Source organism: Ictalurus punctatus, chromosome 15 (genome assembly GCF_001660625.3).
Source record: "Ictalurus punctatus breed USDA103 chromosome 15, Coco_2.0, whole genome shotgun sequence".
NCBI lineage: Eukaryota > Metazoa > Chordata > Actinopteri > Siluriformes > Ictaluridae > Ictalurus > Ictalurus punctatus.
In genome coordinates this window covers 15210126-15222726 of record NC_030430.2, presented here as the reverse complement: position 1 = coordinate 15222726, position 12601 = coordinate 15210126, and the positions used below count along the sequence as shown (strand labels likewise).

Genomic DNA, 12601 nt, shown 5'->3' with positions numbered 1-12601 from the left:
TCTTATCCTCTCTCTTTCAGGAGTTTACCTTTCAAAATATTCAGATTTGTTGCAAATGAATCCGTTCGAAGCAGGTGCTTCTGGGGACATAATCATATTTAAAGTCATGAAGGTAATATTTCTTTGATTTATATTACAAACCTGAAATGTAATGTGTATATATTATTTTGTTTTCAAATGGTCTGTGGCCTATTTTTTTGATCTGCAGGGTAGATTAAAGAGCATATTTGAAAATATGCCCAAGAGTAATCTGGAACCTACACCTAAGTTTGATTGCCACGTGCACAAAAACGCCAGCAAAGTCACTTCGTTGTTGTCATATAGGGCTTTTGAGCTCACTCAGGTATCGTGCATTGGTTATTTCTATTACTATATAATAAATCAGCATTTGCCTGAATTATTGCTACATGTTATAGCTGGGCTTAGTGGTATTGTTTTTTTTCCCCATGTCATTTGCAGCAATACTTTTATGAGTTTGCGTTTGAGGAGCTGAGGTCACGACCCAGACACGTCTGTCCCTATGCTGTGGTGTCCTTTCAGTACAAAGGCAAGGAGTCAGCCACAGCTGCTCGCAGGTACAGGACCTCTTCTGTGTTGTATTAATACGCAAGAATCAGTGGGATTGCAATTTCCAGGTCATTTCTCCTTCACTAGGATTAGATATTATGAGCTATTCAATGTTAAAATTGTTATTTAGTCGATTATATAATAATAGTTGCAGCTCTAGCATGTTTAATTAATTGAGGCTGCTTATTCAATTGGTGTTGACGAACTGCAAGGATCTCGTATACAGTTTAAACTATTTTTCTTCTCATCTTTTGTAGATTAAGCAGTGGTGTGTATGAAGGACATAGAGGTAAGCTGCTTCCATCTGGACTGTCTGCCTGTGATTTGCAGTATTAATAGTAGATTTTTCTTGCTTTCAAGAAAATTTAAATATGACCCTGTTAAACTTCCTTATTCTTTATGTTAAGTGTGTTAGACGTGCTGACTGGAATCTTTTGTTTAGCAGGATGGCGCAGGTATACAGTGTGGAGTGGCTCATTAGTGAACAGAGGAGAAGAGCTATATCATGTGTGCATCCGGTCACCCAATCTCCCCTTTCTGCCCCTCAAACTGTAAGTGGCCCTAATTTTTATTATTTGGTTGTTGTTGTTTTTTTGTAAATGGAGACACTTAAGTGCAGCTAATGACGTTACATTATACAATTCACTTAGATGATGCTGATTTCTCTGTCAGATATTTAAATCCACCTTGTCTTCCTAAGTGATATTTTACTGAATAAGTAACTTTTTTGCCTCCATTTTAGCCCTGACAAAATTGACATAAGTATGGCAATGCACCTTGATCAAGTGAAGAGGAAAATTCCCTCTACACTGCTTTCCTGGGATGCGTATAATGGAACACAAGAGGGTAAAAATAATCATATAACTGTTATGAGGAAAAGAAAAGCAAAGTGCTGATAGCTGTCGTTTTTACAATCTTAATAATTTGTTTTGAGGGACAGCATTTCAAGCTTCTGATGTTCTGATGCAATGTGTGTGTGTGTGTGGTTGTGTTATTGTTATGTAATGACTTCTATTATTTATTGTTGTTTTCAATGGCAGCGATGAAATGTGGGATGTACTGCAGCCTGTTCGATGTCATGTCTAAGACCAAGCAGGGAAACTGCCTGTCTGGCCTGCTACACAAATTGGAGAAGGAAAAAATGGTGAGTTGTGTTTTTTTTTTTTTTTTTTTTTGGTGTTTGTTTGTTTTTGGATTTTTTTTTTTTTAAAGTAAGGGTGTACTTACTTTTGTGTAAATGGTTATTCCAAAGAATGTGCCAACGTATCATTTACAACAAGTTTGTTCTAGTGCTTCTAAAACTTCTAACAAGTACACATGCTTTTATATCATAGCTGGATGCAAATAGACAGAGGAACTTCCTTGCTCGCTTATCTTTTCTTCCTTCCAAATTTTCCTTCATTGTAGTTTGTCAAAATGTCTCTACTGGTGAAAAATAAAACCTCAAGCTTCGTGGTTGACTTTATAGATTCTTATTTTATGTGGGTTTTTTTCCAGGTTCTCGTGAAGCCACTGGCAGAAAAAGGCTTTCTTCTCCTTCTGTCATCATCTCACATGCACAGTTCTAAAGGTACACTCCTGGTGCATCTTTCTATCCACACACCTGTTGTTGTTGTTGTTGTTGTTTTACACCATACAATGGCATTCTCCTTTACCTTTTCTGAAATGTAGAGAAGCGAGGGAGAAGCGATAGAGGATTACAAGCACTTTTTGTTTTTCAAGAATCAAGAATCACAGGCAGGTTAAGTAAGTATGAGCCTCCATCATTTAGAATTGGTTTTGTATTTCGTTGCCCCTTCTTACTATTGACTGTTTTTATGTTCTCTTGTATCCCTTCCAAAGTGTCCAAGCACACTGGCCTACACGTGGACTCTCTGGTTCCATTAGAGCCCAAAGACCAAAACACTGAGCACCTAGAGACCCTTGCTCCTGCCTTGCACTATTCTTTCTACAAACTGCGCTCTAATCCACCCAAAGATCTGGCGAGTGCAGTGAAACACCAGGCTATGGACTATCTGAGTTTGAGGGAACAGGGCTCAGGACGGCTCTTCTCTTTACCCGAGTACAGGTCGAGCTTGGACGAACGACCTGGGCCATTCCCACCACCACGACCCAAGAGCCTGGACTCAGTGCTGAATACTTATGTCTATGCACCTGCAAAGTTCCAACTGGCCATAACATGCCTGCAGCAGGACGTGGAGGACAGTGGTCCTGCTATGGTTGACGAATACAGTCCTGTGTCTGACTGGAGTGGCTCGGGAAGCACCAGGACTGGACTGACGCAATCTAATGGTGGTGGTGGCGCTCAGAAGCCGCAGGGCGAGTATGACAAAGAGAAGATGGAGAAGCTGCTGAAACTGATCCAACTGCATAAACGGGGACTAGGCAAGGAGGATGGAGGCGTTCGGGAGCGCAGCGAAGACTGGGAGCCCTCTGGGCAGAAGCGGAGGCCTGAGGATGACATCTCCGCCGGAGCCAGCAAGTACCTAAAGACTGAGGTCGTGAGCAATGGAGAGCTAGGGAGAGGTGAGATTCCATAGCTTGACACAGAGTGGCTGTCTGTGCTTTGAGACGCAGATCTTCTCACACTTACAAAAACAGTGTGTGTGTGTGTGTGTGTGTATATATATATATATATATATATATTTTTTTATATATATATATATATATATATATATATATATATATATATATATATATATATATAATATAAAATTACACACACCGTGTTCTCCACTAATGTTTCTTATTGGCACCCTTGGTAAATATCAGTGGGAATATTCCTCAAATATATTTTTGTGAAGGATCAAAAGGTTGAACAATAAAGACAATTTTTCACAGGCTTCTTTGCTCACATTTATCAAGGGTGCCAATATTAGTGGAGGGCACTGCGTGTATGTGTGTGTGTGTGTGTGTGTGTGTGTGTGTAAGTCCATGTAGCTTTTTTTAAAACTCCTTTTTATACAAGAAACCATTTTATTCTTAATTTAATCCTCCCTAAACATGTATGTAGGCCAAATCTGAATATTCTAACCACATGGACTGTAACCTAATGCTGGATTTTAGAAATTACTTACACAACCATTTTAATTTTCAGCTTCAGAGTTAAAGATCTGTTTTTAATGTATACATATGTGTTAGCCCGTGTGATGCATGAAGGCCTGAAGCACATAGGGGTGGAGCTACAGATCAAAAGTGGCAAGATGCACAGCTTGTGGAGCACCTGCTTGTCCTAGATACACTGTGAATTTAAAAATGTGTGTTCTTTCTTTCTCCTGCATCTTGCAGTTCCTCAGGGTGAAACATCCATGTCTCTGTCGGCGGTGATGGACAACATGGGGGTGTGTGACACGGACCTGCGTGAGCAAGTTAGCCACAACACACCCATCCAGGACACACAGACTCTGCTTAAGATCTTTATCAATGCTCTGAAGAAGGTGTCTCAAAGCTCTGCTACTTCTGCTTCTGCCACCACGACGCATCTTCTGCTGCCCACACAAGTCCAGGAGAGCCTAGTACCCGAGCAGCCATGCGAGCCAGCTGAACCCACCACCCCTTATGAGCAAAACCTGCAAGCCGGACACACAGAGGACGAGCAGGTCTCACTGGATTACTTGGAGGTTTGGGATTTATTCTGCATTCCAGTTATATCATTATAGGTGTTCTGAAGACATTCCTCAATTACATCTCATTTGCTTAGTCACATTCTCTCTTTTTAACATCTCAGTATAGATAAATAAACTATTATGCTTTTTAAATAGATGTCTTATGTTAATCAGTGAGCCGCCTAAAATAGCTGTCACTCCCGCAATCCCGACCAGGCTAAAGCGTTTAAATATTAATAAATAAATGACTGATGATATATTGTAATGTATCTTACCTTTTACCCAGATGAGGATGGGTTCCCTTCTGAGTCGGGTTCCTCTCAAGGTTTCTTCCTCTTAAAACATCTTAGGGAGTTTTTCCTTGCCACCGTCGCCACTCAGTGGCTTGCTCAGTTGGGATAAATTCACACCTTTAATATCTGTATACCGTGTTGATATTTCTGTAAAGCTGCTTTGAGACAATGTCTATTGTAAAAAGCGCTATACAAATAAAATTTAATTGAATTGAATTGAATCTTATAGTCAACAATCAGCACGTGCCTCTATATGCAGAGTTTAAACATTATGTACACATAATGAGTATGTGTGGAGATTTTTAAAAAATTTTTAGTGAACCAGCACTGAAATAGATTGACTGACTGTTTTTGTGTTGCTTTTGTGTTGTGTAGGATCAAACGGCGTGCAGTATTGGCAGTATGGACTTGTGCAGTCCGTCCTCCAGCTTCGAGCAACAGGTGCCGCTCCCTGCTGAAGCTAGTCATAACCGCTTAGAGCGGAGAACAATCCCTGCAGGTATGACTTACCCTTATTTTGTAGTCCAAGTTTGTTGCATATTTCTATTCTGATTGGAATAACATTTATTTGCGCATTAAATTATGTCTGTAAAACGAGTTGCTGTTATCCTGTGAGTTTGAAGTGATCTTTTTTGTACTACACATATGCAGTGTTATGTTACTGATGGAAATTATTTTTCTTTTATTTGTGGAACGTGTTGTGATTAATTAGACTGATAATTTGCACATCTGTAAGATGTGGTTGTGATAATGCAGGGGATTTACCTTCATAACTGGTGTCAGTAATTTCTCACTTCTGTCACAGCCAAGGTCAAGGTGGTAGTGGTGGTTGTTGTTTTTTTTTTAATGAATGAAGGAATTTATTTATTTATTTATTTGTAGTCCAGTTTCTTTTCTTGAAAGCCTTTGATATTCAAGTGTGCCAACTTACAGGATCTTTTATATATTTTTTTTGGCTTTAATTAACCTGTTTTTTTTTCTGCTCACAGTCCCGGTTACAGAGAGTGAGGCAGGGACATCAGGTATATCAGTGAAGGACAGATCAGTACCAGCAGAGGGGCAAACGCTAGACTCCATCCTGGACCAGGAGTTTCAGTGTCTCTGCACAGGCGTCCAGGAGCTAATGGAAAGGGAGCAAATATTTTACGTTTCCCAGCCTGCACTGCCTTGGCATGAGGCTGTGCCCAGCGTGTTGGAGTCCACCTTCTCGCCATATGTCTCGAAATACATCTCACCTCTGCCGGTACAGGGTTACATCAGCATGCTGTGCGAAAAGATGAACCACATGATTAGCTCAACTGCTGCACCTCCTCTGTACCCTGTTGCTCCAAATGATGTAGTTGAACCTGCTCTTGCTCCTCCTCCTCTGCCTGTTGCTCCTCTTTCTGCTGCACCTACTACACCTCCTACTGTTACTCCTGCTGCTGTCCTTCCCTCCAAACAGTCAGCTTCGAAGGCTAAACCGCAGGAGTCCTTACCCAAGGCAGCCAGCAAGCCACAAACACCTGCATCAGCCCCGACGCCGACACCTACTCCTATTCCTATTCCACCTCCTGCTGCCCCCAAGAAACAGCCCTCCCCTACCAGAAAATCTCACCCCGGGAAAAAGACCGATACAAAGGTTCCAAATGTTGCAGACAGTCCCACATGCATGCCCACAGTAAGTGCTGGTCTCCCGCTGATACCCGAGGTGCCCCCTGAACCAGCCCAGTCAGGTGCACCAGGAAGTGACGTGATTGGCCAGCTCAAACCAGATGTGCTGTGCACACTAGTAGAGATCATGCAAATGAATGCAGTTAGGTTTTACATTCAGCGAGGTGATGAAGAGGAAAATGAGCTCTGCACTGAGATTAAGGTAGGAGTCTTAACTCTAATTGTACTCTGACATTTTATTTTTAGTTTGCTGTTGTTTCAACTATATGTCTTGTATGTGACCGTCTCAATTCATCACAGGGTTACTTAGAAAACCTTGGCAACATTGAGTGCAATCCTTTGAAATACCTGGAAAACAACTGTCAGCAGAAGTTTATGGTCATCATTCAGAATGAAGACATAGCTTCTCATGTTCACAAGGTTTGTCTTATTTTAGATATATAGAGAGATTTCACACACACCCATTTACAAATTCACTGAGCACCCATTACGTCTTTTTAAATGTTCAGGAAGCATGTGTTTCTAAACCTTTCTGAATGCTCTTTTAGATTCCAGCCTTGGTGTCATTAAAGAAGTTGTCGACAGTGTATTTTGCTGGTGTGGACAATCTAGACGATGTGAAAAATCGCACTTACAACGAGCTTTTTATGTCTGGAGGCTTAATCGTATCAGATGAGCTCATCCTGAACCCAGACTTCATCACTTTAGGTATGTACTTGACACTGAATTAAGAGAACCATCAAGGCTTTCAGTGGGTTGGAAAGGGTCAAAGTATTTTATTTATGAGGGTGAATTGAAGCTTTCTGCCTCCTCTGTTCAAATTTAATCTAAATAAGGGCTGTTAACTGACTATAGGTTAGTTAAAATTCTGCCACTATCAATGTATGCAGACCTGTGTGGCTGACACTTGTTCTTTGGTTCAGAAAGAATGTGCTTCTGTCTAAACATTTTAATTTAAAGTGTTAAAACTTCGATAGTCACACATCTACATTAACCTTTCAAATGTCAGTTTCTGGCCTGTGGCTTAATGTCATATGTTGGTGTTGCAGAGAGGCTTCAGGCATTCTTAAAGTTCTTGGAGGAGCAGAGCATGCCATGGAAGTGGAAGGTGCACTGTAAGACTCAGAAGAAGCTGAAAGAGCTCAGCAGGTTAGCACAGCAGAGTAACACCATTACTACACCACCATTCTTTTAGAAGGTGGTTTAATATATACCATCATTATATATCTATGAATGAAATGATTTTTTGATTTGAGCAGCATGCTTGTTTTATTAGGCCTCGTTTCAAACGGGACATTCAGTGTATAAGACCAAATAACACTGAGAGTAGCCTGTCATTTGTGTAGATGCTGATTCCTGTTTGAAGCTGACAAGTTCTCTTTGCCAGTGCTGTCCGTCTCAGACTAATGCTCTTCCTCTGCTCTTACAGGTCAAACAGCGGCGCTCTGGATCTGTTAAATCTGCTGACAACTTATCAAAAGAAGCACCTGGTGGAATTCTTGCCTTACCACGAGTGTGATGCTCCATCAAGACAAGCTCCAGATCTGGACTGTTTGGTGAAGTTACAGGCTCAGCACACACAGCTCAGACACGTCATCTTCCTCACAGGTACACTCAAACAGCAATAGACTCAGTCCGTACAGGATTTCGCTGAGGTATTTTGTGATTGCTACGGCCAAAAATGCTTGATTTTGCTACGACTTTTTTCGAAATTGGCAGTGCAAAAAAAGGTGAATTGGTGAAATTGCAGTTGCACAACATAGTTTTGCATGGTCTTTTGCTGGTAAATGAGACCTTTTAGCTGTACTTATAATCAACGCACGTGCATTGAAGGTGGCTTTGGCTGCATGTTGTGATGACGTCACATGACGCGTCTTGGACCAAGTCTGTGGAAAATCTGCAGTAATTTTGAAAAATTGCTAAAATTGCAGTGTTTCTTTGATTTTGCATTAATCTGCGATCGCAAAATCCTGGAGCGACTAATAGTCTTTAATCCTGTTTAATTACCCCATGCCTGTTTATCCCTCTATTTAGTTTTACTTATTAATGCTGTCAAAGGAGTTAGAGCATGATGCATCTTCCCTTTTCTTTCTTTTTTTTTCTTTTTTTTAACAGATAAGTCCTTTGATGTGACCAAGTTCTCTAGTAATGGGATCATCACAACTAGCTTGAATGACATCATGAGAGACTTCGAGAGCCTGATATGCAGGACTCAAGCTGAAGACTCACTGCCCATTGTTCCGGCTCCAGGTAACCGCCACGGTGTGTACTTTGTGGTTAAGGAAGCATTTAATCCCACAATGAATATTTTAATTGCTTTATTATTTTCTGAAAGCAGATCTAACTTGCTTTGTTTTGATTTATTCCATTGTTCTCCTTTTCTTTCTTTTGTACCTCCAGCGTATCACCTTTTCTCTGGAACCCCCTCCAACATTCACACTTCAGATTAGAGTTGCGCAGTAATGGCTAAATCACAGCTATTTTGCCACATATTGAATTCACAGTTATGTTAAAATCCAGTTAATTACACAACCCTACTTCACATTTTTATTTATCTTTCTTCAAGCCTACAATTGGCCTAATTTATAATATCAATATTCCAGAATTTAACAGTTTATGTGATGTGTGTGTGTGTGTGTTTGTGCTTTTTTTCTTTCTTTCTTTTTTTTTCTTCTTTTTTCTTGAAAGTAAGTTGCTATCATTGTCTTTCATCTCCAGCAGAGCCAGATTCGTGCATGGATGAGGAGGACATGTCCCTAGACTCGGATGAGGATGCAACCATGCAAGCGGAGGACAGGGCAGTGGAGAAGCAGGCCACTCTACCTCTTCAACCTGTGAGCGAGGACATTCTGCCCCCTCTCTCTGACCCACATAAAACAGTCCCTCTGTCCTCTTGTTCTGTGGATTACAATGTTCTCAAGGCGGCCATCTCACAGTATAAAGCTACTAAGCAGGCTGGAACATCCATGCCTGGGGGGGAGGACAACTTGGTTGGTTTTGGTGTGAACCCCCACCAGAGCTACTTGTACCCCAACTCAGCACAGTGGAGCCCCTATTCCGGTTCTCCAGGCTATCACATGAGCTCTACCTATTCTTCACCTGCATGCTCAACTTTGCAAGGACAGGAGTACAGCCAAGTGAGCAGCATGAGTGTAACCCCTGCCAGCACTGTCCCCCTGTCCCAAACTGCTAATCAGGCTAACCCCAACTCTTCTTGTGTGAACCCACCTGCTAACACTGCTCCCCCGGGCCTGTCCCAAACCTCCTGCAGGGAGGACATAGTTCCGGATGGGCTGTCCTGCTCTCAACCCTTGCCTCAGGCTCAAACTCAGTCTCTTGATGACAGTCAGCCATTTTTGCCTGGCTCTCAAGATACACAGACTAAAGCCATGGAACCTCCTGTCCTCGCTTCCTCTTCTTCCTCCTCTATACCTTGCACTATGCCCAGCTACCCAGATGGTCCTGTATTCCCTGGGCCCATACCCACACCCCCTGTGCCACCCATGTATAACTGGGCACCTCCAACAAGGGCACAGAATAGCTATGCTTCGGGGGGGAACACAGCACCTTTTGGGAAGAATGAAGGTGCAGCATCAACTGAAGGATTATGCATAGGGCCTGGCGAGGGTTTGACTCTTAATAATAAAGTTGATGGAAGTACGTCTGGCACACCGCCTTCCTCATTACAGTACCAGGATGGAGGGACTGAGAAAAGCAACACATCGGGCAGTGTAATGCCCTGCAGTCAGGGGAGTAGGACATCAGTAGACTCTTGCACAGAGAGCCACAGAGGTGGCATGACACATGCCCGAGGCATGACACATGTCCGAGGCATGTCTGGAGGGGGCATGCCTTGCAACCCCAGAGGGCTCCTACCCCGGCCTGGAGTCACGATGCGTCCTGCATGCCGAGGAGGGCCACACGGGCCGATCCCACACAGTGGGAACCGCATGTTTGGCCCCCGAGGGCCCATTCCAGGGCTTATGGACATCAGACGTGGAGGCTTCAGAGGTAGAGGAATGCCCCCCATGCCCATGAGGTCCAGACCGGGCAGAGGGTCAATGTGGGGAGGAACGCACTGTAACCGGGGCTATGGTCCTCCAAAGGATTACTACTCAGACTACACTTACTAAAAGGTTGGGAGCAGTCAGTACTTACAGACTACTGCCATACAGAATGTATATAGTCAACATGAAGAGCACATTTAAATTTAAGGAAAAAAAGAGAAAGAATTGGTTTTGTACCATTAGATCAACAAATCAGACTGCGACCAGGATTGTGTAACTCAAAAATGCTCTTCTTTAATGAGTTGTTTGAAACCTTGTTCAGACCACTATATTTATATCGCCAAGAAATGTAATTGCCTTTCAATGTTTTTTTTTGTGTTATAATTTTCAAAATGGTTTGTGAACAAGGGGCAAACGCAGACAATATTTTTTTAAAAAGAAAAAAGTGAATCACTCTTCATTTTAGCTGCTTTTGTTTTGTTTTGTTTTGTTTTTTTACATTCTTGGTTGTACAAATGTTCTATTAAACAAGGTTGTATCAAACATATTGTGTTGAGTATATTACCCTGAGATTCTTTTATTTATATTTATGTTAATACATTTCAAAGCATTGTTTGTTTACAGATATCGTATTGAGGCTGTTGAATCCCGCACACTTCTGCTGTCTGACCAAAAGAGGGCAGCTTTTCCTCTCGGTTTGGAGGAATGTGGCAGAATTGGAATTAAGTTTCACCATGCAGAGATGATTTTGTTTTATTTGGATGTATTTTTTAATCTTACACTTTTGTAGGTTTGGAATATAACTGCTCTGTTTTATAAATTTCTCTTAAGTGGGGAGACAGTTTGTGTCTTCATTTTATCAATATATTGCCTCTTGTATGTGTTCAACTAAATCTACGTGTTTGCAAATGAATGAGTAATCAGCACTAGTTTTTTGAAGAAAAGAAAAGTTCATGTCTGCATGAGAGTGATTCAGAGCAGCATTACACATTTTATTCGTTGTTGTACTTAAGCGCTCATCTGGAAAACTCAAAGAGCTATGCACTGGAGAAGTTATTTGAAAAAAAGTTTCAATAGCTGTCATTTAGATCTTCAGGGACTTCTCAATAGGACTGGCATGGTCTGATAGACAGCATGTGGCTACTAAAAGCACATAGCGCAACCTGAACTAATGTTAAAACACAGCAGGAAACATCTTGCTTCTATGAAGATGCCACCAATATAATCCCACTATGCACTTACACTGTATGGCCAAATGTATGTGGACACCTGCCTATCACACACCTGTGCCCATTCCAAAACCATAGGCAATAACACAGTGCTGGTCCCCCTACTATAACAGTCTCCACTATTCTGGAAAGGCTTTCCTCTAGATTTTGAACAGTGACTCTGGGGATTTGTGCTCATTCAGCCACAAGAGCTTAAGTGAGGTCAGACGTTGATGTTGGGCGAACAGGCCTGGAATGCAGTCAGCGATCCAATTCATCTCGACGGTGTTCAGTAGGGTTGCGGTCATGGCTCTGTGCAGGCCACCCACTCCAACCTTGGCAAACCCTGCCTTTATCTACCTTACTTTGTGCATAGGCATTTTCATACTGGAACACATTTGAGCCTCTTGGTTCCAATGAAAGAATTCTTAATGCATACAAAGACATTCTAGATAGTTGTGTGCTTCCAATTTTGTGGCAGAAGTTTGAGGAAGGCCCACCTATAGGTGTGATGGTCTGATGTCTACAAAGTTTTGCCCATATAGTGTAAATCTGTGCTTCTGATTCTGTTTTTCACTCCAGCCATACAGTTCCCTCTGAAAGTATTCAAACAGCAGGCTGAATTAATTTGTTTTTACTATACACTGAAGGCATTTGGGTTGGAAAAAAAGAATGAATGAGACGATAGATCAGAATCTCAGCTTTTGTTTCCTGATATATTCCTGATGTGTTAAACAACTTAGAACACACCACCTTTGGTGACAGACCACCCAATATTTAGGTGAGCAAAAGTTTAGGCACAGATAGTCAAATTAAATTAAAGTAAACAACACTTAATATTTGGTTTCATATCCCTTGCTTGCAGTAACTCTATGTATCAAGAATGGCGCTTGCCACACCATTCCAGTCACTAGAAGAGCCATTCCCGAGTGGGACCTCTCCATGGTGCTGGAGGCTCTGTCTGAACAACCTTTTGAGCCCCTGGGAGACATTTCCCCTAAACTTCTGTCCTTGAAGACCCTGGTCCTGGCTTCAGCCAAACATGTCAGTGATTTACATACGCACACTGTTCATTCCTCGTGCACTAAATTCTCTCTCAGTGGAGATAAGGTTGTTCTTAGGCACTACCCTGCCTTTATGCCTAAATGCTTCCCAGCATTCACCTGTGAGGTGATTGAGTTTTCCGTTTTTCACCCACCTCCTGCGGAGGATCGGAGGTTGAATCCTCTGTGTTCTGTGCGTGCCCTTCAGGATGAGTGCCCTCCCTT

At 42.0% G+C, this 12601-nt stretch overlaps 1 protein-coding gene across 8 annotated transcripts in view; it reads left to right on the top strand.

Moving 5' to 3' along the window:
* Nucleotides 1-10672, top strand: part of tasorb (transcription activation suppressor b) — a 13883-nt gene extending 3211 nt beyond the window's left edge. The window contains exons 5-23 of one of the 8 annotated variants that reach the window (XM_053686164.1): nt 21-112; nt 209-343; nt 460-575; nt 825-856; nt 1013-1118; nt 1310-1413; nt 1608-1711; nt 2065-2137; nt 2239-2313; nt 2410-3093; nt 3856-4187; nt 4841-4964; nt 5455-6320; nt 6419-6538; nt 6667-6826; nt 7168-7267; nt 7548-7726; nt 8234-8368; nt 8807-10672. In XM_053686164.1, coding sequence (XP_053542139.1) covers nt 21-112; nt 209-343; nt 460-575; nt 825-856; nt 1013-1118; nt 1310-1413; nt 1608-1711; nt 2065-2137; nt 2239-2313; nt 2410-3093; nt 3856-4187; nt 4841-4964; nt 5455-6320; nt 6419-6538; nt 6667-6826; nt 7168-7267; nt 7548-7726; nt 8234-8368; nt 8807-10251 — 4982 coding nt within the window. In that variant the 3' untranslated portion in view covers nt 10252-10672. The other 7 variants (XM_017487564.3, XM_017487563.3, XM_053686163.1 and 4 more) reach the window with 7 other exon arrangements.
* The last annotated feature ends 1929 nt before the right edge of the window (nt 10673-12601 follow it).